Source organism: Herpailurus yagouaroundi, unplaced genomic scaffold, assembly GCF_014898765.1.
Source record: "Herpailurus yagouaroundi ecotype Mexico unplaced genomic scaffold, PumYag 191, whole genome shotgun sequence".
NCBI lineage: Eukaryota > Metazoa > Chordata > Mammalia > Carnivora > Felidae > Herpailurus > Herpailurus yagouaroundi.
Window position 1 is genome coordinate 19,012,602 of NW_024412422.1, and position 24,388 is coordinate 19,036,989.

At 51.6% G+C, this 24,388-nt stretch overlaps 1 protein-coding gene across 2 annotated transcripts in view; it reads left to right on the plus strand.

Annotated features, from left to right (window-relative positions):
- Positions 1 to 24,388, plus strand: part of ADGRD1 (adhesion G protein-coupled receptor D1) — a 123,067-nt gene that overhangs the window by 12,733 nt on the left and 85,946 nt on the right. For both annotated transcript variants that reach the window (XM_040444124.1, XM_040444125.1), the window contains 6 exons: positions 1,688 to 1,810; positions 13,074 to 13,253; positions 16,215 to 16,469; positions 20,165 to 20,229; positions 20,955 to 21,110; positions 23,731 to 23,790. In XM_040444124.1, coding sequence (XP_040300058.1) covers positions 1,688 to 1,810; positions 13,074 to 13,253; positions 16,215 to 16,469; positions 20,165 to 20,229; positions 20,955 to 21,110; positions 23,731 to 23,790 — 839 coding nt within the window. The remainder of the gene's footprint in view (positions 1 to 1,687; positions 1,811 to 13,073; positions 13,254 to 16,214; positions 16,470 to 20,164; positions 20,230 to 20,954; positions 21,111 to 23,730; positions 23,791 to 24,388) is intronic.

Sequence of the window (24,388 nt, forward strand, 5' to 3'; positions counted from 1 at the left end):
ATATAGCCAAGAACACATAGCCAAGAACATATACCCAAGAACACATATCCAAGAACATATAGCCAAGAGCACATACCCAAGAACATATACCCAAGAACACATAGCCAAGAATACCAAACACCCAGTGTATTAGGAATAACTACTCCCAGCTAGGTCTAGAGGAAGTGCCACCATACATTAGAAGGGGCTTGTAAGCTTTCACGTGACCAGGGTCTTCAAACCAGCTGCCTGTTTTCAGAACGAGACAGACACAAGATGAGCTACAAAAATGGAAGTTGGGATTTTTAAATGGTGTATATTCTTTTGGGGAGGAACAGCATAGCCTTTGAATAGAAAAACAAGTTGATTTTAAAAGATCTCACCCCAAAATTTGATCTCTTATAAACACTAAAATCAGCATTTCTTCTGTAGGTGGGTTTTTTTTTTTTTTTTTTTAATTATTAGAAGCTGTTTCATAAACGCCCACTAGAGTCAGGGTTCAATTATTATCTTACTTAACAACCTCAGAGCCCCTATGTTTCGTGTTTTCTTATGCAGCTCAAAGCTCCAGGGAGAGTAGCGTCTGTGGCATGTACCCAAGCAGGACAGAAAGTTCAGATAACTCAGGCATCGGCCTTTCTTCTGTTCTCAGCACAGCACATAACCCGATTGCTCTCTCAGCTGTGACCTGTTTGGCTCCCAAAATTAATTTTTCCAGTCAAACAGTCTTGTTTAGAGGTTTATACAGCCTAACTCAATGATGCAACTGCTAATTTAATTTTGCAATAAATGTAATTTTGTAAGATATAGATTCCACACACCCCCACCCCCAGCCATAAATGCGATAAACAAAAAAATGAGTGTAAGACAGAAGAACACTGAGGCCCTTTTGAGTGGGCTATCCACTTGACAGTGGTTGTTGGAAAACTGGAGTGGGGGTAGCCGTCAGGCCCACAGACGTCGGTCCCTCTGCTGTTCATCTCCTGTTGCTTGATAGCTCAAGGGCAGTGGGCATGTGCCCGTATGCAGAGGAGGTATCTTTGGGCGACTTTGACCCCAATGAACAATAAATGCCTAGTCATGCTGGGCTTTTATAGTCCTCACTTATCGATTCTGTAAACCATTTACTTCACACACACCATCGGTTACATTTGCCATGGGGATGAGACCCAACGGGAGGACAGAGCAGTGAGCACCGGCCGGGGCTCATGGCCACTCAGCCTGGTGCTGGTGGGGGCGTGACTCTGGGCTTTTCTCCTAGAGTGACCATGGATTCTTTTGAAATTGTGGGTTCCCACGTCTAGGATTAGGGGCTTCCAATGAGGACTCAAAGGGTGTGGTTTTATGTTCAAACATGTGCCTAAGTGTTCCCCTTAGAAGATGGCCAGGAAGGGCTCCGGACGTTCGGGACAGTGTCACTCCTGGGAACCCAACTCCTGGCAAATGTAACACTTAGGGTGTCCTTACCGTATAGAGCCCATCGTATGTGAGTGTAGTAGTAAGTGACGACGAAGCATCGATATGAATATTCACGCTACCTATCCCTTAACTACTGCTAGTTAGATGGTAGATAGCGAGCGTTAATATTAACGAGTGTGATATGTAGTATTATAAGCGTAAATAACGCAGTACATTTATCTCTAAGTTCTCCGTAAGACTCTTAACCCCTGGCGGTTGCTGACTTGGCATTGCCATTCTTGTCGCGCAGACATCATGGAAGGAAAAGTCAGCAAGGGTGTTTACCTCAGAGAGGAGAAGGGAGTGACCCTTCTCTACTACGGCCAGTACAACACATCCTGCATCAGCAACCCGGCAAAGTGCGACCCCGACGGTGAGTGACGCGCCCTCGCCGTGGCGGCAGAGCGCATGGACGCGTGGCGGGCGGGGGTGGGGGGGAGGGCCGGGGGTGCAGGCGCCTGGTTTTCTAACAAGAGACGTGTCCCGGAGACGGAGAGCTCGAACACGGTCTCACAGAGACGGGAGAGCAAACTATTTCATCTCGTAAAGAGAAAAGAGCCGCCAGAGAAGCAGATGCGGTGATGTCACATCGGCGACTTGGACGGGGCCGTGGTACTTGTGGGAAGTAAATTGGTGGTGTGGCTCGTACCACGTTATTTCTGACTCCGGGGTGTGGACGGCGAGCCTGGGCGGGGCGGGCTCTGTGAGCCTCGTTCCCTGGGTTTCTTTCTTTTGCCCCCGAGCCCCGGGGGCGGAGGGGGGCGGCAGGTGGTGCAGGCCCGTGGCGGGAACAGCGCCACGGACGAAACGCAGGTGGGCAGCAGAGAAGTGGCAATTGTGTGCCGTTTCCCCTTTGTCCTGTGAGAAGTGAGGCTCTGCGGTATCTGAGGTTCTGACAAAGAACGGGTGTCCGGGCCACACCGTGAACCCGGCTGGAAAGTTGTTGTCTGGCGTCCCAGCGTGTCTCACCCCTTCATGTCCCGATACCCCGGGCAGGCTGAGAGTTTTCATTCTGGGGGAGGAAGTAAGGAGTTTAAAGCAAGCCGTTCCGAAAGCGAAGGCCCTTTGGACATCCCACGGTCTTCTCAAAAACAACCTTGTGAGGAATTCGTCGTACACAATTTTGGGACAGGAGGACTGCAGTCCAAGAAAAACAAACAAAAGCTTAACAAGGCAAAAACATGTTGAGGGTGGGGGGGATACATTTTGGATTTTACAGAACCCAGAATTTCTAGAAATGGCTTTGAGGCCCTAAACCACGGCCAGGTTTACAAACCCAGCGTTTGAGCCTTTCCAGAGTTCAGACAGCCCTATAAACACACCAGGCTTCTTTGTTTCTGTAAATGAAAACCAGCGTGGGCTCAGCGGCCGCCACCTGGAGGGCCAGTGGGCAGGAGGGCTGGGAGGCTGGGGGGCCGGGGGGCCAGGAGACTAGGGGGCTGGGGGTGTGGGGGCCTGGGGGGGCTGGGGGGCTGGGGCCTGTAGGGAGCATCTCCAGGTCACCAGCTTCTCGGCTTCCCGGCTCCTGGAGGGGACTTAGGTCATCCGGGATGGGGCCACGGGGGAGTCAGAACTCTGAGGAAGTTTTACCTGAACTTAGAGACCCCAGACTTGAGGCTCTGGGCTGATCCAGTCTGTGGCTGTTTGGCTTGGCAGGTGTGGAGCTAAAAAATATTTAGCTTGCTGCCAATGTGGAAAAACAAAAATTTCACATAAATATATGGATTTCTAGTTTCTCTTAAGAAATCCCCCCAATGACTCTGGCTGGGCCACTGCACAGTGCGCCCCTTTGTCATGGACACTGTCCCCGGGGCCATCATGGGGAGAGCACGGGCTCTGGTCCCAGTTCTCTAAGTGTCTGCGGTGACCTCGGGCAACCACCTCACCTGAGCCCTTGTCTGTGCGACGGGTCAGTGACGGTCCCTCCTGAGGTTGCCGTGATGCCTAAAGGAGCCACTGCGTTCCTTGCTGCTGTGGCCCAGCTGTGAGAGGCCCCTGGCGGCAGCCCCGCTGTGGGCATTTGCAGACCCAGCTCCTCCCACCTACCTGCCTGGAGGGTGGACCCTGTAGAGGGGCTCACCCACAGTAACCACCCACCGGGGCTGACTGCACGTCACAGCCACCAGACCTGTGCCATTACGCGTGTGAGCACAGTTCCTCCTCAAAAACAGGTGAAGCAGACAGTTGCAGGATGGCAGGGGTGAGGCAGACGGGCGTGGGACGGCAGGGGTGAGGCAGATAAGTGCGGGGCGGCGGGCAGAGATGGGAGCTTTGGCTTCGTGTCCGGCTCTAAGGGCTCCTTGTGTTGTGTAGTCAAACCATCTCGGGGCCACTCTGTTGACCGTTTGGCCAGATATAAAACGAAGCCAGGACGCTTGACATCACCCTTGGCTCCTTGGGACGATGCTGGCGCCAGGCTTGGTGCAGATGCAGACGGAGGCTGGGCCCCCCTCGTCCTGCCTCCCTCTGTCCACATCCAGCTTTGTGGCGACCGAGCGCACGCGTGACATCGGAGGACCGCTGTGCGCGCTCCGCTGCGTTATTTGCCTGGTCTTTGCTCGGGCCGGGTTCTCTGAGGCCTCTGGGAGCCTGTATTTCTCGGTTCCAGAAAAACCAGATGTGAGCAGGGAAGGTCCACTCGGCGTTTTCCAAGTAAAAGTCCCTGCAGCACACGAAGTCTGTAGGATGATTTCGGGTGTCGCTGGGCAACTTACAAAATGAAGGGTTATGGTTTTTATCTGAACTTCCTAGATGTTGTGTAGGATGAGTGAGGCTTCAGCAAGCAGGAAAAATGGGTTGACTTTTAGAACCGTGATCAGCGATGATAGTGACGGAGGAGGTGGTCAGATGTGAACCTCATGAGTGACGAAGATGTGGGCACAGGAGATGCGGGGCCTTTCAGGACACCTCTGTCTCGGCCTCCTCCACATGCTCGCTCTGTTTCTCTGTTTTTTGGTGGTGCTAGTGGGCTCAGACTTAAAACCCATTACATTTATAGTAAAAACTAACGTCAAAATAAACAGAGACATTCCCCACTCCCCATCCACCAGGTCAACTGTTTTCATATTTCTTACTTCCAAATTCTCTTGGGGCCCCTATTCATGGTTTTGACTTTTTGAAAAACAGAAAGAAAGAAAGAGAGAAAGAAAGAAAGAAAGAAAGAAAGAAAGAAAGAAAGGGGACATTTTAGGAGCAGAGTTGAAGTCTGAGCTTTCCAAAAAAGAGTAAACGTCCCAGTGGCTTAGCCACCGGCCCCTGTGTGCCCTCTGCCAGGCCGCCCCCACCCCTTCCTGTGCCCACTCCTGCTCCTGCTGGACCCCATCTCCATCCGCTTTTCGGCCTTCCTGCACTTCTGTCAGCTCCCCGTGGGTCTCGCTTCTTGGCAGATGGTGCCTCCTGGGGAAGTTTTTCACAGGCACTGGGTGCAAACAGGGGAAGCTTTTGAGAGAAGAGGGCTATCTGGATGCCTGGCCATTCTTGAATGTTAACCGAAGGAATGTCTGTGTTCCTTGAGGGCGAGGTGTCTGACTTTCAACCCCCGCAGCCAGCAGGTGCACAAGTGGGAAACTCAGCGGAGGGAGGGATCTTCCCGGAATGTTCTAGCACCTTGTTTTATCTGCCCGTAGACCTTGAGGGCTCAGCTCAGGTGTTACTTCCGTGGAGACGAGCTCACACAGGTGAGTCCCTCTACCTGCGCTCCTGTGGCTCCCTGGACCTCTCCGGCACTGGCATGGCCGGTAACGGCCTGTTCATCATCTGCCTCCCTGCTCGGCCACCAGCTCTATGAGGGCAGGGCCGTGTCTGTCTTGGTCACCGCTGCATTTTTGGGGACGAAAACCAGCATGGTAGATGCTTACTGTGTGTCACTGAGCAGATATGTGCAGTTGGTCTTTCCGGTGCTTTATTTCTTTGAACGCTTCTCATCAAGTGTTTGACTGGCTGCCACTTGAATATTGCCATGAAGGGCCCCTTGCTGCTCCCAGAGGAGCCTGTTCTGGTTTTGTACTCCTCTGACTTCTAGAAGTTGTTTCTGATCTTGGACTACATTCCACCTTGAGCAACGTCCACCTGTTACCTCTGATGCCAGTTCAACTCTGAATCAGCTCGGCTGCTCTCGGGAAAGACCGTCTTCCCATTTCACTCATCAGCTTTCCCTCCTCCCTGTAAACATGCCCCGTGCTTCCCTCCCGAGCATGAGAATATTCTCTGCTTGTAAACACCGGGAAGGCCGCGGGAGCCTTGGAGCAGCAGCTGGAAACCCTCAGCACTCACACTTCCTCCTTCCCAGCCTTGAGGTGACTTCTCCCCCCTTTGCACGAGGTTACTAAATCCAAAAGACTGCCAACAAAATGTTGAGAGACTTTCGGGATGGAGTTTCAGGAAAGAGATTTCCAGAGGGGTCTGCCGGACACAGGCCGGGCGTGGATCCAGCCGCCGTCTTCTGCCGACGGTCTGGGGCTATGGGGACGTCGGAGTGTGTGGAGCGGATGACCCTCAGAAGAGTATTCATCAGTACACTCGCTTCACAGATGGAGAAACCGAGGCCCAGAGGCAGGCAAGACTGGCCTAGAGCTGCACACTGACTTAGCGCGGTGAATCTCAAAGTAGCATTCACAGACCATGCGCAAGTCACTTGCAAAGATGGTGAAATATGGTTTTCGGGCTCCAGTCCAGGCCCTACGGAATCCAAATCTCCATGGACAAGGCCTGGGAACCTGCATTTTTAGCTGGGACCTCCAGGTGATGCTCATGGATCCTGTCCCCAAACTGGCCAGGGCTGTGACCATCCCATAAGTGTGTTTTGTTCAGTGGCATTATGTTGGTCTTCTCGGTGTGTGTATATATATATTTAAAGTTTATTTTGAGAGACACAGAGACAGCACAAATGTTGGAGGGGCAGAGAGAGAGGGGGGGGGGGGGGAGAGAGAATCCCAAGCCGACTCCGAACTGTCAGTGCAGAGCCTGATGGGGGACTTGAACTCCCAAACCCTGAGATCATGACCTGAGCCTAAGCCAAAAGTCAGACACTCAGGCCCCCTGGAGCCACCCAGGCGCCCCTTGGTTTTTACATTTTAATGAGCTTTCTAAGCTGTTTTTAGCCAAGTATCCTAGCTCAGAAAGTTTGCAGAAACAGCCTCTGATGGTGCTTTAGATATTCTTTTTTTTTTTTTTTAATTAATGTCCAACTTGTATATGAGAACATTTCATTTAAAAAATCTATACTTTTGACTTAAGAAATCGGAAAATCCAACAATATTCCCTGTGCGCCTGGTGGGAGTTGGCTGGAGTCGAGGGGTGACCCCTGGGACAGGTCGCGCTCTCCTGACTTCCTCGGTCCCCATCACTCTCTGCCGCTTCCCTGAGACTGAAGGGAGTTGGCGCTCGCCACCACGGCTTGTGCCGTTGCTGACAGCGGTAGCGACTGGGAAGTGGCGGAAGACAGTCCCACAGCACCAGGGGTGTCGGGAAGACGCTTGAGAGAACCTTGTTTCCGGTGCGGGGGTCGCAGTGCGTATTTGAGACGTAAAAGGCTTGCTCTGGGGAAGAGTGTGCGTGCATGTTGAAAGAGGACAGTCAGGGATGCGGTCCTCCTGGCTAGATGGGCTTTTGGGTTCATGGGCTCTGTCGTTCACGCTGGAGTCTGAGATACCATCCTTAGGTGTCTCTGCTGTGTTTCTGGCTTCATTTCATGGATCACGTGTTCTCCTACCATTTTAAACTCAAATATGCCCGAAGGTGGAAAGCCTCCTGAGTCACCCTGTGTCTGTGGTCCAGATTCTCCATCACTATGATCTTCAGCTCATTTTCGCTCCACATTTTGCTCTTTGTGATATCATCTCTCTCACCTCCTTTGGCTTTTACTTCTCGTGTTCTAATCACGGAGCTGGGAAAAAATCTGAGGACATAGTATCAAAGCGGCAAGGCGGGATGGTGTCTACCCAGAGGACAAGTCCAGGGGAGGGCCATTTACTTTAACTGGTTTGGGTTGAATGTCGCAATTATCTACGTTTCCAGGAATGCTGGAATGTTTGTCAAGACCAGTGGTTCTGAAGTTTGACTCACTTTTAAAACGTTTATAATTTTTACTCATATACAGGTACCACCTGAAAGTATTATCATACTTTGTGTTTTTCTTTCTTTTTTTTTTTAAGTTTATTTATTTTGAGAGAGACAGAGACAGAGGCAGCACTAGTGGGGGAAGAGAAGAGACAGAATCCCAAGCAGGCTCCACAATGTCAGCACAGAGCCCGCTGTGGGGCTCGATCTCCTGAAACCATAAGATCATGACCTGAGCTGAAATCGAGTTGGAACCTTAATTGACTGAGCTACCCAGGCACTCCTTAGTGTTTTTCTTTAAATGTCACTCACTTGGATTTAATTGAAAAAGAAACTATCTCCCTCCCATGAACTGAAAACCAGTAACAGTAAATCCCGTAAACGGGAGACACGTCATTACTGAGTCCTGCTTGGGCATTGCTGCCCGCCGAGGGCTCTACATCCGACACGTGGCGTTTCTTTGCTAAGTGGGGATTAGCAATCGTTACTTACGCTCGGATGGATTTGCTCCTTGCCGCAGGCCAGAAGAGCCAAGGACAACTGAGAAGGCAGTAGCTTCTCGTGCTGTGATTCGAGTTGTGTAAAGGTGGGTCTTTGCGCTAAAATTCTCTTGGACAAAGTGTCCAAGGCCCTCGAGTGGTGGGATTACCGACTCTTAAGAATACAGGGGCCAAAAATGTCATTTTAAGCAGCACTCTGTTGGAATGTGGGGACAAAGATGACACTTCAGTGTCTTGTGGGATCAGAGTTTGGGACCGGAGGTGGGAGCCTTGCTGGGCTTGTGTCAGGCAAGCCAGAGAGCCCAACCCGCCCCAGAGAGTCTCTCCACCCCCCGCCTGTGCCCTGGGGAAGCTCCTGGCAGGTGTCCCCCTGTCGTGGACAGGAGAGGCTGTCAGAGCCCTGCTTGCTTGTGTCCTCTCCTGAGCACAGCGGCTGCTCTGTGGGAAAATCTGCTTAGGACCCAAGTAATGCCTTACTTGGGCAGGAGATGGGTGTGTGTGTGTGTGTGTGGGGGGGTGTCTGTCTGCACATGCACACCAGGGAGACCACTCCCCAGGAGCTCCAGCTTCCAGAATGGAGGGAGACCCTTGAGGCCCCCAGTCTGAGTGCACCGAGATGTGTCTTACCCGAGACCACGGTTTAGCCCTCAGGTGACGTTGATGGCACTGGATTTGGATGCCCTCAGTTTCCCATTCCAGAACGTTCTGCAGCCTGCCCTCTGGCTCAGGGAAATTGTTGTGCAGCTGTGCTCTTGGCTAGCTCCCAGGCCGACGGGGTGTAGACAGGTCGCTCTCTGCTGGTGCCACGGTCTCACAAGGGACGTGGCCACCTCCACCTTGACCCGAGTACAGGAGTAAGCAGGACAGGATGGAGCGTCCGCTCGTCCCTCTGCAGCGGCAGCTCCGGCATCCTCCCCAAACCTCTCCCCAGAGTGCGTGTCAGGAAGGAAGGAGGGATCCAGGTTCAGCTCCTTATGGGGGCCTCTGGGGGCACCACAGGGTCAGGAAGGGAAATGTAGCTGAAGAGTCGTAAAGCAAGGGAAACTCAACTCAAAGAGGGAATCGATTTGCTCATGGGACGAACGGCTTCAGGTAAGATTGTGTTTGGTTGGCTGTTGCTGTGCAACACACACACCTGAACTTTAAAACGTAAAACACAATTTGGTGTCACTTTTCCCGGTTCTGTGGGCTGACTGGGCTCAAGGCACTGTCGTCAGACCGCGGCCAGGCTTGGAGTCACCCACAGCTCACCTAAGACAGTTCTGTCCCTCTGGCTCTGGCGCCCCTGTGCCCGCGTGTGTGCGCGCCCCTGTGTGGTCTTTCCCCAGCTGTGCGGCCTGGACTCCTCACGGCTCAGACCTCCCAGAGGCACGCAGCAGAAGCTGCTGGACAATTAGGGACTGCAGCTGGGCCTCGGCCAGTGTCCCTTCTGTTGTCCCCTGTGGGTCAGGTCAGGCAGAGGGCAGGTGGGGAAATTCGCCCTGGGTGCTGGCGGAGAGTGGCGAGGTCACGGGGCACAAACGGGCGGGACGGGGGATACTGCGGGTGTCTTTGAAAATCACAGTTGGCCTCAGGCCGGGTCCAGGGGCTCAAGTCCTCTCCTCAGAAACAGGCGTCTCTCTCCGCTGACTCTCCCCAAGAAGGCACAGCAGCGTGACACAGGGTCAGCCCAGAGCGGATGCTGATGGGCGCGGCCTGCAGGGGGCCCAGGGTGTGCGGTCAGGGGGGCCGGACTGGCTCTCCTGAGGAACACAGCCGTGCTGTTACTGGGGGAGGCGGGTGGACACCACGCTGGCCACACGGCCTGCAGGTCACTTTGTCCTGACTCGATGCTCAGGTCCACTTTGAACCTGGGGCATGCGGGACACCGTGCCGAGTCCCCTGGCCTGGGAAGGGCTGTTCCTCTACCTGGAAGGACCCCATGCCTCCCCTCCCCCAGCCAGCTGCCCTCCCGCCCACCATCAGAGGGGACAGTGTGTTCACCGAGACTTCCTCCTTGGCCCGGGGCGTTGTTGTGCACTGTTTTCTTGGAATTCCCGGTATCTGTTTTGTCTCCTTCAGTGAGTGAACGAGTGCTGTCTTTGGGGGAGGGCAGTGACTACAGGTGCAGCCTCCGGAGCTGTGCTGCCTGGTTCGAGTCCTGCCTGTCACTAGCTGTGCGGCCGCCCATGAGTCACTCAACCCCTCTGTGCTTTGATTTTCTTACCTATAAATTGGGGACACGAGTGACACCTACTTCATAGGGCTGTTGGGAGGGTTAACAGCTCACACGCGTACAAGTCTCGGGAGAGTCTTTGCTCCCAGGTAAATGCTGATGATACTACTTTTCTTTACAAAGTGTTTTCACATAGTAAGGAAATCGGTTTCTTGAACGTTAAAGGCGTTCTGTGTTATTTCCCCCCCTAGAATGCTATGTGTCTTTTGGCTTTGTTCTCGCAAATTATTTGCCTTGCAGGATTTTACATTTCTGCGCCTCGAAGTGTCAGTCCTTCCTTGCGGCACCCGGACGGTATTTTTCTTTTCTTTTTTCTGTGTCTTGTCGAGAAAGACCTTTTCTCATTGTGTCCTTTTGGGTAGATGACGATAGAATGCTCATAGGAAGTAAGTGTGGAAACAATGTGTCAATCATTGCACTTCTGTTCCCTTCAGATTGTCTCTTCCTCGTGTTAATGACCCAGGAGCGGGAAGCAGAGATCCTCAGGGCGCTGGGATTAGCGGCTCCTGGAAACTGATGTTTAAATATAAAGATAAAAGCAATTATCGTGCGGGTTAAACTAGCCGAAATGAGACTTGCTCACGGGCACTGCCATCTGCCTTCCATCTGCCCTTACCTAACGCCAAACCGACGTCTCCTTCTTCTTTTTCTTCCGGGACAGAAAGGCATTTGGCCAAAGCGGGACTGAATAGGAGGAATTTCTAAACACAGCAGTGTTTGGAAAAAATTAACTTCTATGAATCCTCTGGGATCTCGTTTCATAACAAGAATTTCACAATGTGTGTGCTAGCGTCCTCGTGAAGCGGGTTGTGTCTGAGAGCAGAGAGGCCAGGCGGGGAGGCGAGGTCTGTGCTGGGCTCTGCTGGCCACAGCACCTGGCGGGTGGAAATGACGGGCCCCCCGCGCAGCAGCGGGTCAGGCAAGGGCCCTGGGGTCGCACTCTGCCCTCCAAGCTGCCTTCCATCCAAAGCCCCAGCCTCGTGGCCCACGTGGCCTGGCACCTCGGGCACTTTCTGCCTTCCTTGATGGCCCTGAGAGCACAGTCCCTGTGACCTGGGGTTCTACTCGCCCTCCTCAGAGGTCAGCAAAGGTCCAGGTCCCAGCCATCATTTTGAGGTTCCTCTTATATTTAAAAATCGGGAGAAATTCCAAACAAGGGTTATAAAATGATGCCATGTTTTAACATGCTTATGATAATCGTAATAGGGCTTTGAGCCCACAAAAGTATGATGCAGTATGACTGTCACAAGACAGTTGAACAACTCGTAACGTGTCAATTCACAAGGCATTACAGTAAAGATGGCTGGTAGTGGGGTGCATGTTTATATTTGCTGAAAGATGTCTTCCTTTAATCCAGTGACTCTCAGGCTGTGTCCAGAATCTCATTTGAAGGCCCAAAGTCTAAATTTGGTGCCATTTGTATAAAAAGGCCCAGGACAAATGGCCCTCCGGCTCTGTCCTTCCACCCCCAAGTCCTTGGGCCTGTTTTGATCAACTCTGGGCTCTGTCCTCTCCTGCCCGGGCCAGGCTGAGAGGGATGAGGCCACTGGGATTACTTCCTGCTCTCGCACACAGTCCACGCAGGTCGTCAGCTCCACACTCACACGTGTGCACCTGTTCTCTCCCTCTCTCCATCTGTCTGTCTGTCTCTCTCTCACACACATGCACAGGTTACCCATATAGCAAGGAACTCCTCACCCCCAACATCTGGACTTGTTTTCAGGTGAGACGCGGTGACCACTGAGCCAGCTCGTTCATAGTAGCATCTGAGCAAAGAGCATGTCGTCCACACGGTACAATGTGGGGCCAGCTCGGGACTTAGGAACCTGACTACCTGTGGGCTGGGTGTCTTGAAGGAAAGTTTAGCGGCCACGGCCTCTGTGGGCCCCACTCCGTTCCTCTGTTGGAAATAACAATCGTAGATGTCAAAACCCTTAAAAGTGGGCTTCCCCTTTGACAAGAAATTCCCTCCTAGGAATTTCTCCTAAAGGCATATAATCTGAGGCGTGCCAGGTTTAGCTGGCAGTTCTGTTTGGAAAATAAAAAGCTGAAGGAGACCATGTGATACCGGTTTCGATGTAGCGTTGTGCAGAGAACAGGATGACGTGAGGCTGTATGGACACTGGAGGGATTTCGCGGAGATACAGTAAGTTATGTGGTTTATAAGCCAGTGCGTGTGAGCTGGTTCCTTTCTTTGTAAAATATGCTTGTAGGGAAGGTTTTAGGAAGACTTACCGGGAAGATGCTTCTGGACTAAAAGGAAGAATAAGAACAGATTGTGGGGGCCCCTGGGTGGCTCGATCAGTTGAGCGTCCGACTTTGGCTCAGGTCATGATCTCATGGTCTGTGAGTCTGAGCCCTGCGTCAGGCTCTGTGCTGACAGCTGGGAGCCTGGAGCCTGCTTTGGACTCGGTCTCCTCTGTCTGCCCCTCCTCACGTGTGCTCTGTTTCTCTGTCTCTCAAAAATAAATAAATGTAAAAAAAAAAAAAAAAAAGAAAAAGAGAAAAGAAGATTGTGCAGGCTTTTATATTTGGGGGCTCTGGGGTCACAAGGCTGGAGCTTGGATCTAACCTTAATGATGGCGGGTGACCTTGGGCAAGCTGGCCCAGTGTCTTCGTTTCATAACGGAGGTGGTAACAGGGTTTTCACAATATTTAAGGAGAGAAGTCCCTGAAGGCTCTTGGAAAAGTGTCTGGTACCTAATGAGCTTTTGCTAAATACTGCCTATTGCTGTTACCGGAATTTTCTGAACTGAACATGCACTGTCTCTAGGATGAGGACAGAAGAGCTTTTCAAACGCAAAGGAGCTGCTTCTGATTTCCTTCTGGGGTCATTCCTGACCCAGCGCCTCTCCTTCCCTCAGGGGTCACGTTTTCTTTTTTCTGGAAGACGCACGGAGAGCAGTCCAGACCGATCCCTTCGGCATACGGGGGACAGGTCATTTCTGAAGGGTTCAAGGTCTGCTCCAGTGGCGGCAAGGGCTCCGTGGAGCTGTACACGCGGGAGAACGCCAAGACGTGGGAGGCCACCTTCAGCCCGCCAGGTAAGGGACCCCTCGGCCTCTGCTTTAAGGGCTTGCCTGGGAAGATGCTGGAGAGCGCCTGGGCCCCTCCCGCCCCAGCTGGGCCCTGCCTCGGTTGCCTGATGCCCGGGTCTCAGCCTCTGCTTCCTGGGGGGGGAAGGTGCTGGCCTGACCTGCCTGAGGCCAAGGTCGGGGTGGGGCTGGGGGAGATGAAGTGCGGTACTGCTTAGCATGGCTCCTGCTCCATTTCCCCCTCCCTTCCCCCCTCTCCTCTTCCTCCTGCTTCTTTCTTCTTTTGCTCCCCCTCCTCCTCCCTATCATCCCTCGCCTCCTCCCCCTCCTTCTTTCTAGTGGGTATAGACTCGGCAATGTTTATTTAGAGTATGATGTGAAGACTTTTTGGAAAAGTGGCTGAAGACTGGGGAGGAAGGGGGGTCTGGAAGACAGGAGTTGGAGCCGTGGTGGGGGTGCCCTGGGACACGTGGGGAGCAGCACGGTGGGCCCTGCCGACGTGGGGGAGTTTGCAGGTGGGCGTTGCGGGCCAGTGTGGCTCGGTCTGGAGATTCCTGCTTTCTCTGTGCTCTGTGGGGTGATGTGGGGTCGTGCAGTGGGCACAAGTCAGGGGTGTGGGGGGGGGGGAAGCTTGGGGAGCAGAGGGTCTGAAGTGGACACTGGACAAGGTAGAGGTGACCAGGGCCCCAGAAGTGTTGGGGTGACATTGAGGGGGAGCCCAGTCCAGGCTGGGGACTAAGAGGGAACCACGGACGGGGCTGGCAGAGTGAAGGCCTCCAGGAAAATGCATCTTCTGGCCCATGGAAAGGAGGCTGTATGTCTTAGTCGCTAAAAGACCTGGAACCAAACAGGTGTGTCCGAGCCCTCTCTGTGCTGGGCTACCTAGGGGAGTGGGGGAGCCGTGCTCACTCACTCACTCACTCACACTAAGCCTGAACGTGGTCTGCAAAAGAGGTCTGGGAGGATCTCCCTGCTTGCTTTCTCTGACCCCAGGTCAGGAGTCTCTGCCTCCCCTGCCCCCCCCAGACGGAACTACCTGTACCTTGTTCCTGGCTCTTATCACCTTCTGCCCAAGGTCAGGTTCTTATGTAACAGCCTTATCCCCATGATCCTCGGGGCTGACACTGTATGGGGCACCCAGTAGGTTTCCTCGACATATTTTAAGGTAAAGTCTACTGAACTCTGTTTTTCCACCCAGGGAAATGGGGGAGAATTGTAAACATTTCTGCCTGGCAGTACACTCTATTTGTTCATTGAAGAAAGTTGTTACTCTTGCTTTAAATTCAAGGGCAATACACTTTGGACCCATTTAGGACCCAAGGGCTCTCCAGAGACTCAAGATTATAAAGTTGCACAGTCCTGAGCAACCTGAGCAAGAAAGTCCTAAGTAACTGCTGAGTGATCGAATATATATAATATACATATATTTTAATTATTTTATTTTTCATCATGATACATGTACTCTTTAATCCCCATCACGCATCTCCCCTCTGGTGACCATCAGTTTGTTCTCTACAGTTAAAGAGTCTGTTTCCTGGACTGTTTCTCTTTTTTCCCCTTGCTTGTTTTGTTTCTTAAATTCCACACATGCATGAAGTCATATGGTATCTGCCCTTCTCTGACTTACTTATCAGAATATTCAATAGCTCCATCCACGTCATTGCAAACGGCAAGATTTCATTCTTTCTTATGGCTGAATATATATACCACTTCTTTATCCATTCATCAGTGGGTGGATGCTTGGGCTGTTTCCATAATTTGGCTGTTGTAGATAGTATTTTCGTATTCTTTGGGTAAATACCCAGTAGTACAATTGCTGGGTTGTAGGGCGGTTCAAGTTTTAACTTTCTGAGGAGTCTCCGCACTGTTTTCCACAGTGGCTACACCAGTTTGCCTTCCCGCCAACAGTGCACGAGGGTTCCTTTTTCTCCACATCCTCACCGACACCTGTTGCTTCTTGTTTTTGATTTTAGCCATTCTGACAGGTGTGAGGTGGTATCTCATTATGGTTTTGATCTGCATTTCCCCGATGAGTGATGTCGAGCATCTTCCCGTGTATCTGTTAGCCATCTGGATGTCTTCTTTGGAAAAGTGTCTATTCGTGTCTACTGCTCACTTTTAAATTGGATAATTTGTTTTTTGGGTGTTGAGCTGTATCAGTTTATTATAGACTTTGGATAATAACCCTTTATCAGATATGTCATTTGCAAATATCTTCTTCCATTCCATCGGTTGTCTTTTAGTTTTGTTGGCTGTTTCCCTCGCTGTGCTGAAGGGTTTATTTTGATGAAGTCCCAACGGCTTATTGCTGGATGATTTAAGATGATGCCGGGCTCAAGATGATACATGTCCTTTAACGGGCTGCCTTATTCCTTCCGGAAGTAAGCCCATGAGATAACACATCACTTGCAAAACCAAGCTGGGCCCTTCGTGGGGCAAGCCACCACCAATGTCTGATGAAGATTCTTCTTATTGGGTCACTGTGGTTCTCGGGCCAGAGAGAATGAGCCCAGAGGGTGGCCCTGACTACCGTGATACCACCATGTTTATTAGTGTTACGTGTACCATATCAGAGCAGAGGTGGATGCCAACCGCCCTGGGCTGAATCAGGCCCTCAGATAGGTTTTATTGTCCAACGGGTTTTATTGACCTGCACTATGATGGCACAGGCAGGACTGAAGAAAAAGAATTGTTTTTTTGAACAAGTTACCCCCATTAGCTATTATTTCATTTTATTTTAAAATAGCAAAGGATCTAATTTAAAATAGCATAGGGTCTCTCTGGACTGCTTCTGGAATTTTGGGGATGGGGACAATTTCTTCTCTGTGCTTCAAAGGACTGAGAAAAGTTAGATCTAGATCATGAAGGACTCACCAAGATTAACAGTGACTAATCATCTCGAAAGAGATTTAACAACTCAGAAACATGTGCTTCCCACATCAGCAGAACAGTGATCTTTGTTCTTTCCAGGTCCCTACTGGACTCATGTCTTGTTTACATGGAAATCCAAGGAGGGTCTGAAAGTCTATGTCAATGGGACCCTGAGCACCTCCGACCCAAGCGGCAAAGTGTCTCATGCCTACGGGGAGCCCAGCGTCAACCTCGTGATCGGGTCTGAGCAGGACCAGACCAAGCGTTATGAGGTCGGAGCTTTCGATGAGTTCATCATCTGGGAACGGGCCCTGACCCCGGACGAGATCGCGATGTACTTCACAGCTGCCGTTGGTCAGTGGGCACAGGGGTGGGGGGTGGGCTCGGGCCAGCTCTGCCCGTCCTTGGGAGGACAGGGCTCCTTCCGTCCGCCTCCCTCACTAGCATTTCTCGCTCCGCGCTCTCCTGAGGGGACCGTCTGCGCCGCAGGCTGAGAGGCATCCTAATGAACCTCATAAATACACCCGTTTCTCTAGAACACCTGTTCCCCAGGATGGAGAAACTGGCACCTTAACGGACACACACTGAGATGAATATCCTGCTGGCCGCCAGGGGGTTTGGAGGTGTATGTGATGGATGATTACAGACCCTTTGGGAACAGGCATTCCGGGTCCTTTAGTGCATCTGATCAACAAATGCTTACCAGGTGCTTCCTGCATGCCAGGCTCTGATGGGCCCTCAGGGACAGGTGGCCTGGGTTCAAACCTTCACTCAGCCACAATGAACTCTGGGACATGGGAAGTCACTTTTTTGGCTGAGGTAAAATTCATGTAACATAAACTTGACCATTTTAAGGCATATGATCTGGTGGTACTTCCTATGTTCACCAGCTGTGCAACCATCCCCTCTGGTTTAAAAAGTCTAATCACCCCAAAAGTAAATCCAGCACCCGCTAGCTTTCACTCCCCATTGCCCCCTCCCAGCCCTTGGCCACCGCTTAGCCAGTGTCTCTACAGATTTCCCTCTTCTGGGTCTTCCAACCACATGGAATCACGTAATATATGACTTTTTGTATCTTAATCTTCCCAAATCACTGTGTTCTCCTTTGTAAATGGATGGAAACAGTACTACTCATGTCCCAGGGGTGGGGGGCTGTGGAGCCACAGTGTCACGGGTGTAAGGCATCAGCACAATGCCTGCACGTGGCAGGTTTTCACAACATTTTTGCTGATTTACGATTAGTATTTACTTCCCCCCTTCTGTTTTCACTGTGATAACAAGGGAATGTACTGGTCCTTGAACGTGAAATAATCTGCCAAAAAATGACAGTCACTCATAAACATTTGTTGGTTGGCCACTGCATGGACACCAGAGCAGCAGGGGCAGGTCGGGACCGGGAGGTGTAGGTGTTAATGTAAGGCCTGCCCCCCTCTCAGGTTCTGACAGTGAGTCCCTCAGCAGTTAGGACCCTGTGATTATGTGACAGAAAACACAACTTGAGTGACTTATGCCAACAAGGGAAATTAAAAAAAAAAAACAGAAAAAAACAACTCCCACAATGGAAACAACAGGAGAAAATCTGCTTCAGGACCGGTTTGCTCTAGGTGCTCACACGTGTCACTGGGAATCTCTTTGTTCGACCCCGCTTCCTTCTGGTGGTGCCACTATGGCTGCCGTTCCCTCCAGGGTTCCACCCCATGCTCGCAGAAGATGAACTTCTCTTTTCTGTCTCCTCCTGCAGCAGGACTGGCCAGGAGTCTCATTTGACCAGATGGATCCATGTGTATCCCAGTTTCCAGGAGCTGAGAACTGCGGCTGGGGGTGTGGGATACGCTGACTGCCTTAGGCCTGGGTCACAGTCCACCCTTGACATGGCAGTAGGGTTGGCGTGTCCCAAATGCAGAGGAGAGGGGACTCCCCGCAGATGACTGGGGCTGCTGATCTCGAGAGCAGGGCATGGCCGCTGTGTGTGCAGGAAGTCTGTGTCCACGGCGGCCTTTGACACTCATTCTTCACTAACAAAGTGGAATTCATTCCTGTCACACAAGTGACAGAAGGACAAAATATAGGTCCTTTACAAGAAAGAAGGATATCAATCTTCTGCATTTTATAGCTTAAGATTCAGAGATATGTCACCAAGACTAAAATGTCATCTGTATTTATATTACTGAAAGCCTGAAACAAATCCTTCTTTCTCGATACATTACCATTTTAATAACACTGGAAAGACGTGTTGCTCTTTCTGGTTCTTGTGTCTGTACCAGCAAACCCTTGTCCCCAGGACATCCCAGGGCTCAGAAATGGGGCGATCAGCCCCACACATGGCACAGCCTTTCAGGTCACCTCACCCTCTGTGCCCCGTGAAGGTGGTATCTGATTTTGGGGGGGGGGCATTCAGGAGAGGTGTTGCATTAACACCTACCTATCCCAAGGAGTGCACACATGCACCTTTGCTGAGCCAGAACTACACCCATCAGGGCCCCGTATGGCTTGGGGACTTGCTTGTGGAGACAGGTCACATGACATAAAGCACGTACAGAGAAAATGATCTGGAAGTTCCCTAGACTGCTCCATGTGAGTCGGTCCATCCGAGCCAGGGTCATGCCAGCTGTGTGAAGACAGACATCTGGGCTGAGGTCCAGCCTGCTCTCAGGCCAGGCCAGGGCCCTGCTGTGTCTGGTCTGTAGGAGGAGGCAAAACCTGGTCTTTGCATAAAGCCCCATCTGCACACCAAGGGTGAGCCCAAAGCAGGCATTTCTCTGCATGACCGGCCCAGAGGGGGTGTCCCCTTCTAATCCATTAGCCAGAGCAGGCCAGATGCGGTGACTTTTCCTAATTCGTACAAAGGCAGAGGGTTGATCATCCATCACCTGGTCAGCTTTGCTCCCAGTGCTACAATGGATGGCCACCCCTTCCACAGAAAATCAGAGGAAGTAGAAGGCTGCGTTCAGAGTCGTGCGATTTCCAAGTTATGTATTTTTGAACACTGAAAACACACCCACACAATCCGATGCCCACAAAACAAGAGCCCCTTGGGACCCGGGACTCACAGAGGACACGAAAGATTCTCATTTCTTCTCGTAGCCTTGCAGGGTCATCGACGGTGACGACGGGCAGGGTTGCCGGGTTAGTCCTTACCGTCCTGCACTTTACTTTGTGGACTCACAAAAGTTATATGTGAATTGGATGGGACTCCTCTGTAACTACTTGGCATTTGAGGAATGAATGTCACTCTGACTTGGAGAACCTAGCGTTTGGGTCTCTAGTCCTCTGGGCAGAGTCTCCCCTTCGGCGTCTTGTCCCCCAGCTACCGGGCCCCACATAACCCGAGAGGCTGGTTACTACTGGAGCTAACTAGGGGTGGTGAGGTCATTTCCTTAGATCACTTCAAGCAACCTGGAGGGATTTTTCCGAAAATGAGGTAGAGCATCTAGTTAGTCTGTGTTCTTACCGGGAAATGCTAAGATTCGAAATAGCTGGTGGCGAAGAGGAAGAGAAGAGTGAATATGGCTTATCTTTGGTGTTAGATGTCTTCGTTATTTGTAATTAACCAAATGGAAAAGAATAACCGGAATCCTCAGGGTTGAAAGGACTCAGGAGGACAGTGTGCCCCACCACTTTGTCTGTCTTGCTTCTTCTGTCTGGGAGGGATGGTCTGTCTCCGCCCAGAGATTAGCAGCACTCTGTATTCTATCTCCAACTAGTCCAGGTGTAACTGAAGGCCGTTTCTTTTGGTTCTTTATTTATCTGAGATCGGTAAAAGCTTACATAAAATCATCTTTTTATGTGACGACTTGCGTGAGGGTGTTCAAAAGTGATTTGAAATATAGATAGAAAAGTAATGTGACCTGGGAAAATCCATACCGTCTACCCATTAAGCTAATTTATTAGCCCTGTATCTGTGCAACAGCATTCCTGCTCAGCATTCTCAGGCTGTCTTAGACGGGTCTGAAGCTGGAGAGTTTTGAATAAAGGCAGGCCTTTCTTAGGCTGGAAGAGTGACCACGGTTTAGTCCTTAATTCAGTGTTATTGTTTTTTTTCCCCCCAGGAAAGCACGCTGTGTTGTCTTCGACGCCGCCAAGCTTCTTCATGACACCCCCAGCCAACACTGTGGTGAGCATGCACATCGATCTCGGTCCCCTCTTGCTGAGAGCCTTTGGGCTTAGACTGTATGCCAGGGCTGAATTCCATCAGACAGTCTGGCTCTCTCTTGTTGGCGGTGTAGTGTCTGGGGAGGAATCATCCCTGGAGGAGAAGCTAACTTTGGCACTAACTCTGGATGCTCAGCTGACTGAAGGGAAAGTCCTCCGCTTCTTGTGGCCTGTGGCCAGAGGGGTCGAAAGGAAGTAAACCAGACGTCCGGGGACACAAACACAGAGACCGGCTCCTGGGCAGGCGGCACAGCGAGCGGAGAGCAGGGGGCTGTGCGTGGATGCATGCCTTCTGTTTGTGCCCCTTGTCCCGTCGTCTGAGGAGAGATCAGTCCACTCAGAAACGTCCCCCTCTGGAAGCAGTATTTGTAATCGTGCTACTTACCTTACTCGGGAGCTTTAAGGGGACAGCGAGGGCGCAGACTCTTGCACCATTTGTGTGGGTGCAAGTTCCAGTTGTTTCCCATGTGTTTCTGGGTCAGCCTCTCTGTGCTTAGTTTCAACTCTCAAATAGGTGCGTCTTTCTCGAGGTGGTCAGTACGTGCCAGAGAGTCACGCAAGTGCCTCATACGCGATAAGAGCGAGTGCCGTCGTCACGGGGCGTCACGAGGCACGCGGCCTGGAGCACACGCTGAACTTCTTGGACTTGCATCCCCAGCCCGAACTCACACCTCTCATTCCTTTTAGCTGCCCACCAACGCCTACCATCCTATCATAACCGACTTGACGGAGAAGAGAAAAAACCTCCAAAGCCCAGGAACGGTACTGAGTTACCTGCGAAACGTGTCCCTCAACTTACCCAGTAAGGCCCTCTCCCAGGAAACAGCGCTGAACCTCACCAAGGTAAAGCTATTTCTTTTCTGCGCCTGGCAGATCAGAGCAGGCAAACTGCCAGATCCAGGAGCACAGGCGTGTTTTGTTTGACCTGCACAGAGTCATAGAAAAGTCGTGAGCTTTTACGTAAAAGTCTGGGTTACAGGCTTCTCGTGAACAGCCGGATGGGGTGGCCCCTCCAGCCACCTCTGCCCAGCACGCTGGGGCCTCCCTCAGCTCAGACTCAGCTCTTCACCTCCTGTCCCCAGGTCCGCATCCACCTGGCGGCTGACCATCTGGGTGTGCTACCCGGCTGCCTCCCTTGGCAACAGGTGAAGGGTGGGGTTGGGTCTCGGGCAGACGTAGCCCTGGTGTGCACACAGCGTGACCCCCAGTGCTGTGACGTGCACGTCGGTGGGAATTGCCAAAGTTACCTAAAGTTAGGTGCCATTTATGGGATGGAATCAAGGTGCTTTACTCTGCAGATCAAGGTAGGGGCCGATCCCTGGCTCTTGCGGACTTAACTTGATCTCAGCACCAGGGCTCTCGGCCGAGTGGGTTTCCCTGGGGAGAGTGCAGCGTAAGGGTCCCGAGCAGGGTGCAGAGGGCTGACAGCAGGGTTGAATTTCCCTCCACGGCTGCTTGCCCAGTGCCCTTGGTCACGCTGCTCATTTACGATATGGGGGCAACAACAGGATACTCGGCTTGGGGGACCCAGGTGGGCTCGTGCGAGCGGAGAACAGAGTCTGGCACAGGTGAGCGCTCAGTTAGAGTTCTTCGTCCTCCCTGACCCGCTGGCTGCAGACGGACATGGAGGAACTTGGGACACCCGGGCGTCCTTAAGGGGGGGAGGGGTGAGTGCTGACATCTTTGGCGTGCTGGGTTCCGGGGTCCTGGCCCCTGCCCCGTGTCCCTGGCCAGGCGCCCACCTTCTGCCAGCCTCGGCGTCTCTGCCAGCGCGGAGAGGCCATTCCGCTTCATCCGCCTCCTTGCGGGAGTGGCTCTGGCCGCCGGGGACTAGCAGCAGCACGAAGGGCTTACTTCCACACAGGGGCGAAGGAGTGCACCACCTGGGCTCCAGCGCTTCGGTCTTCCCGCACACCAGGGCTCCTGGCGACAGCGCAGTTCTCCACACACTCCGCCGTGTTTTCGACCGGCTGTCGGGGTAGCGCCACACCCCACGTGTGGCCGACCGCCTCCGGGAGGGAGCCGGAAATGCTTTCCCAGGGTTCCCCGTTCGGATCTCCCTTCACAGCTCATTGGGCAGAACTCGGTCACATGACCACCACCTGGCCAGTCGCTGGCCAAGGGGAGCAGGCGGGGCGTGATGGCTCAGCCAATCATAAGGAGATGGAGGCGGGAGCAAGGCGCTGTACTTGCGCACTTCCAGGCCCCCGCCCACCCGCTCCAGGCAGGAGCCCTGGGGTGGAAGGAAGGTTTCCCAGGGGCGCGGGTACGTGGTGGGTGGGCGGTAGCCTCCAGGGTATGTTTGTGTTGGAATGTGGAATCCAATGCAGGTTTACCACAGGTCATTTTGAAGCTTGGTGATTTCCTCTTTCCCTGCGCCTCCCTCTCCGGGCCTCCTGACAGGGTGGGAGATTGCAAACTCGGCCCTGGTCGACCGAGGGAGGAGTAGAGGCAGCGGTTCACCTGCAGGGGGTGGCCGCAGCCTCGGATCCACCGGAGTTTCATCTGTAGGGCAGCCTCTTATTTTGCAAGGGAAGCCGCATGCCTGGATCCTTCAAGTGGAAAATAATCCAATTTTTAAGAAGTGGACAGCTAACGGACATTTGAAAGCAGTTATTTGCGGATTTGTGAGGCGGGTTCAGCCTGTGGGCTCTCGGTTTGGGACCTCTGGTGTGGGCCCCGGCGGAGAGACCTGCCTGGGCGTCCCGCAGACGAATCCTGCAGATTTACTCCAAACCCCACCCATCTCTGATTGGGTGAGAAGTAAAAACCCTTGGCGTCCATTATCCAGTTTTCCATGATGCCCTGGCTTCTCACTGGCTAGCCCTGGGAGAGGGAAAATGAGAAAAAATCATTTCCTGTGCTGGGTGATAAGGACACCGTTAGCCGTATCTGGCTGTGGAGTACTTGAGCTGTGGCTAATTCAAATTGAGATGTGCCCTAAATGTAAAATATGGCCTGGATTTCTAAAACTTAGGACAAAGAAAAGAGTGTGAAATATTAAATTGATAATTTTTATGTTGAGCGCGTGTTGAAGTGCTATGTTAGGTATATAGGTATAGGACTAAGTAAAATATATTCTGAAAATTAATTTCGACTGTTGCCTTTTAACTTTTTAAAATATGGCTACTAGAAAACTTAAAGTTTGAAACGTGGCTTGCATTATATGTTTATTCCACCAAACTGCGCTAGAGTAGGAGTCGGCAAATTGTAGCCCTTGGGCCAAATATGGTCTGTTGCTTGTTTTGCTAATCAAGTTTTATTGGAACGTGCTCCTTCAGTTCTGTGTTGTCCGTGGCCGCATTTGCACTACAATGGCAGGGTTGAGTGTTTGTGACAAAATTATACTCAAAGCCTAACCGCTTTACTAGGTGGGTTTAAAAAAAAAAAAAAGTGCCAACTCCTGTTCTAGATTATAAATTCTAAGATACGTGCTAAGCAGTGTCATTTTGTCTGCCTTTAGGTTTTCTTAAAAACCATGGGAGAGGTTCTTCAACTGCCCAGTTGGATTGATGTGTCAGAGGTAGGACAAAAAACATTTGAGCTTCAAAACGTACATGCTTTGGGAACTGCCGTGTCTTCCTAGAAGTGGTATAATTGTGGCCCAATTCACATCTCTAAGAGAAATGATGCATCCCTCCGTCCCGCAATCTGGGACATTAGAGCTCAGACCAGATATACAACTGATTTAAAGTGCCTTGTCTTCTGTATGGCTTAAGGGTTGTGTGTCAATAACATGCCACTGTCCTCCACACCGAGCAGGGAGGGGGTTGCAGTTCTCCATGAGGACTGCATACTTGGTTGACGTTTATCATTTTTTAATGATAAATTTTTTACCATCACTTTCTTCTCGAATGGTAATAAAAACACGTTTTACGCTTAAAGGTCACTAGCTTATGTGAAAAAAGTGGAACACGTGGCAATATGTACTTCGTGATAAGTGTAAGAACCAAAAAAGCTTCTTTTTTTTCTCTGAACAGCAGATAGAGAATGGAATACTGTTTTTTCTTTTTAAAAGTAATGTCATTGACTTTACTGCTTGATAAAACAAGTTAATAAGCTGTAGAGAAGGTAGAAACTGCAGATGGTAAGAAATATATAAAAGAACAGTCACCTGAAGT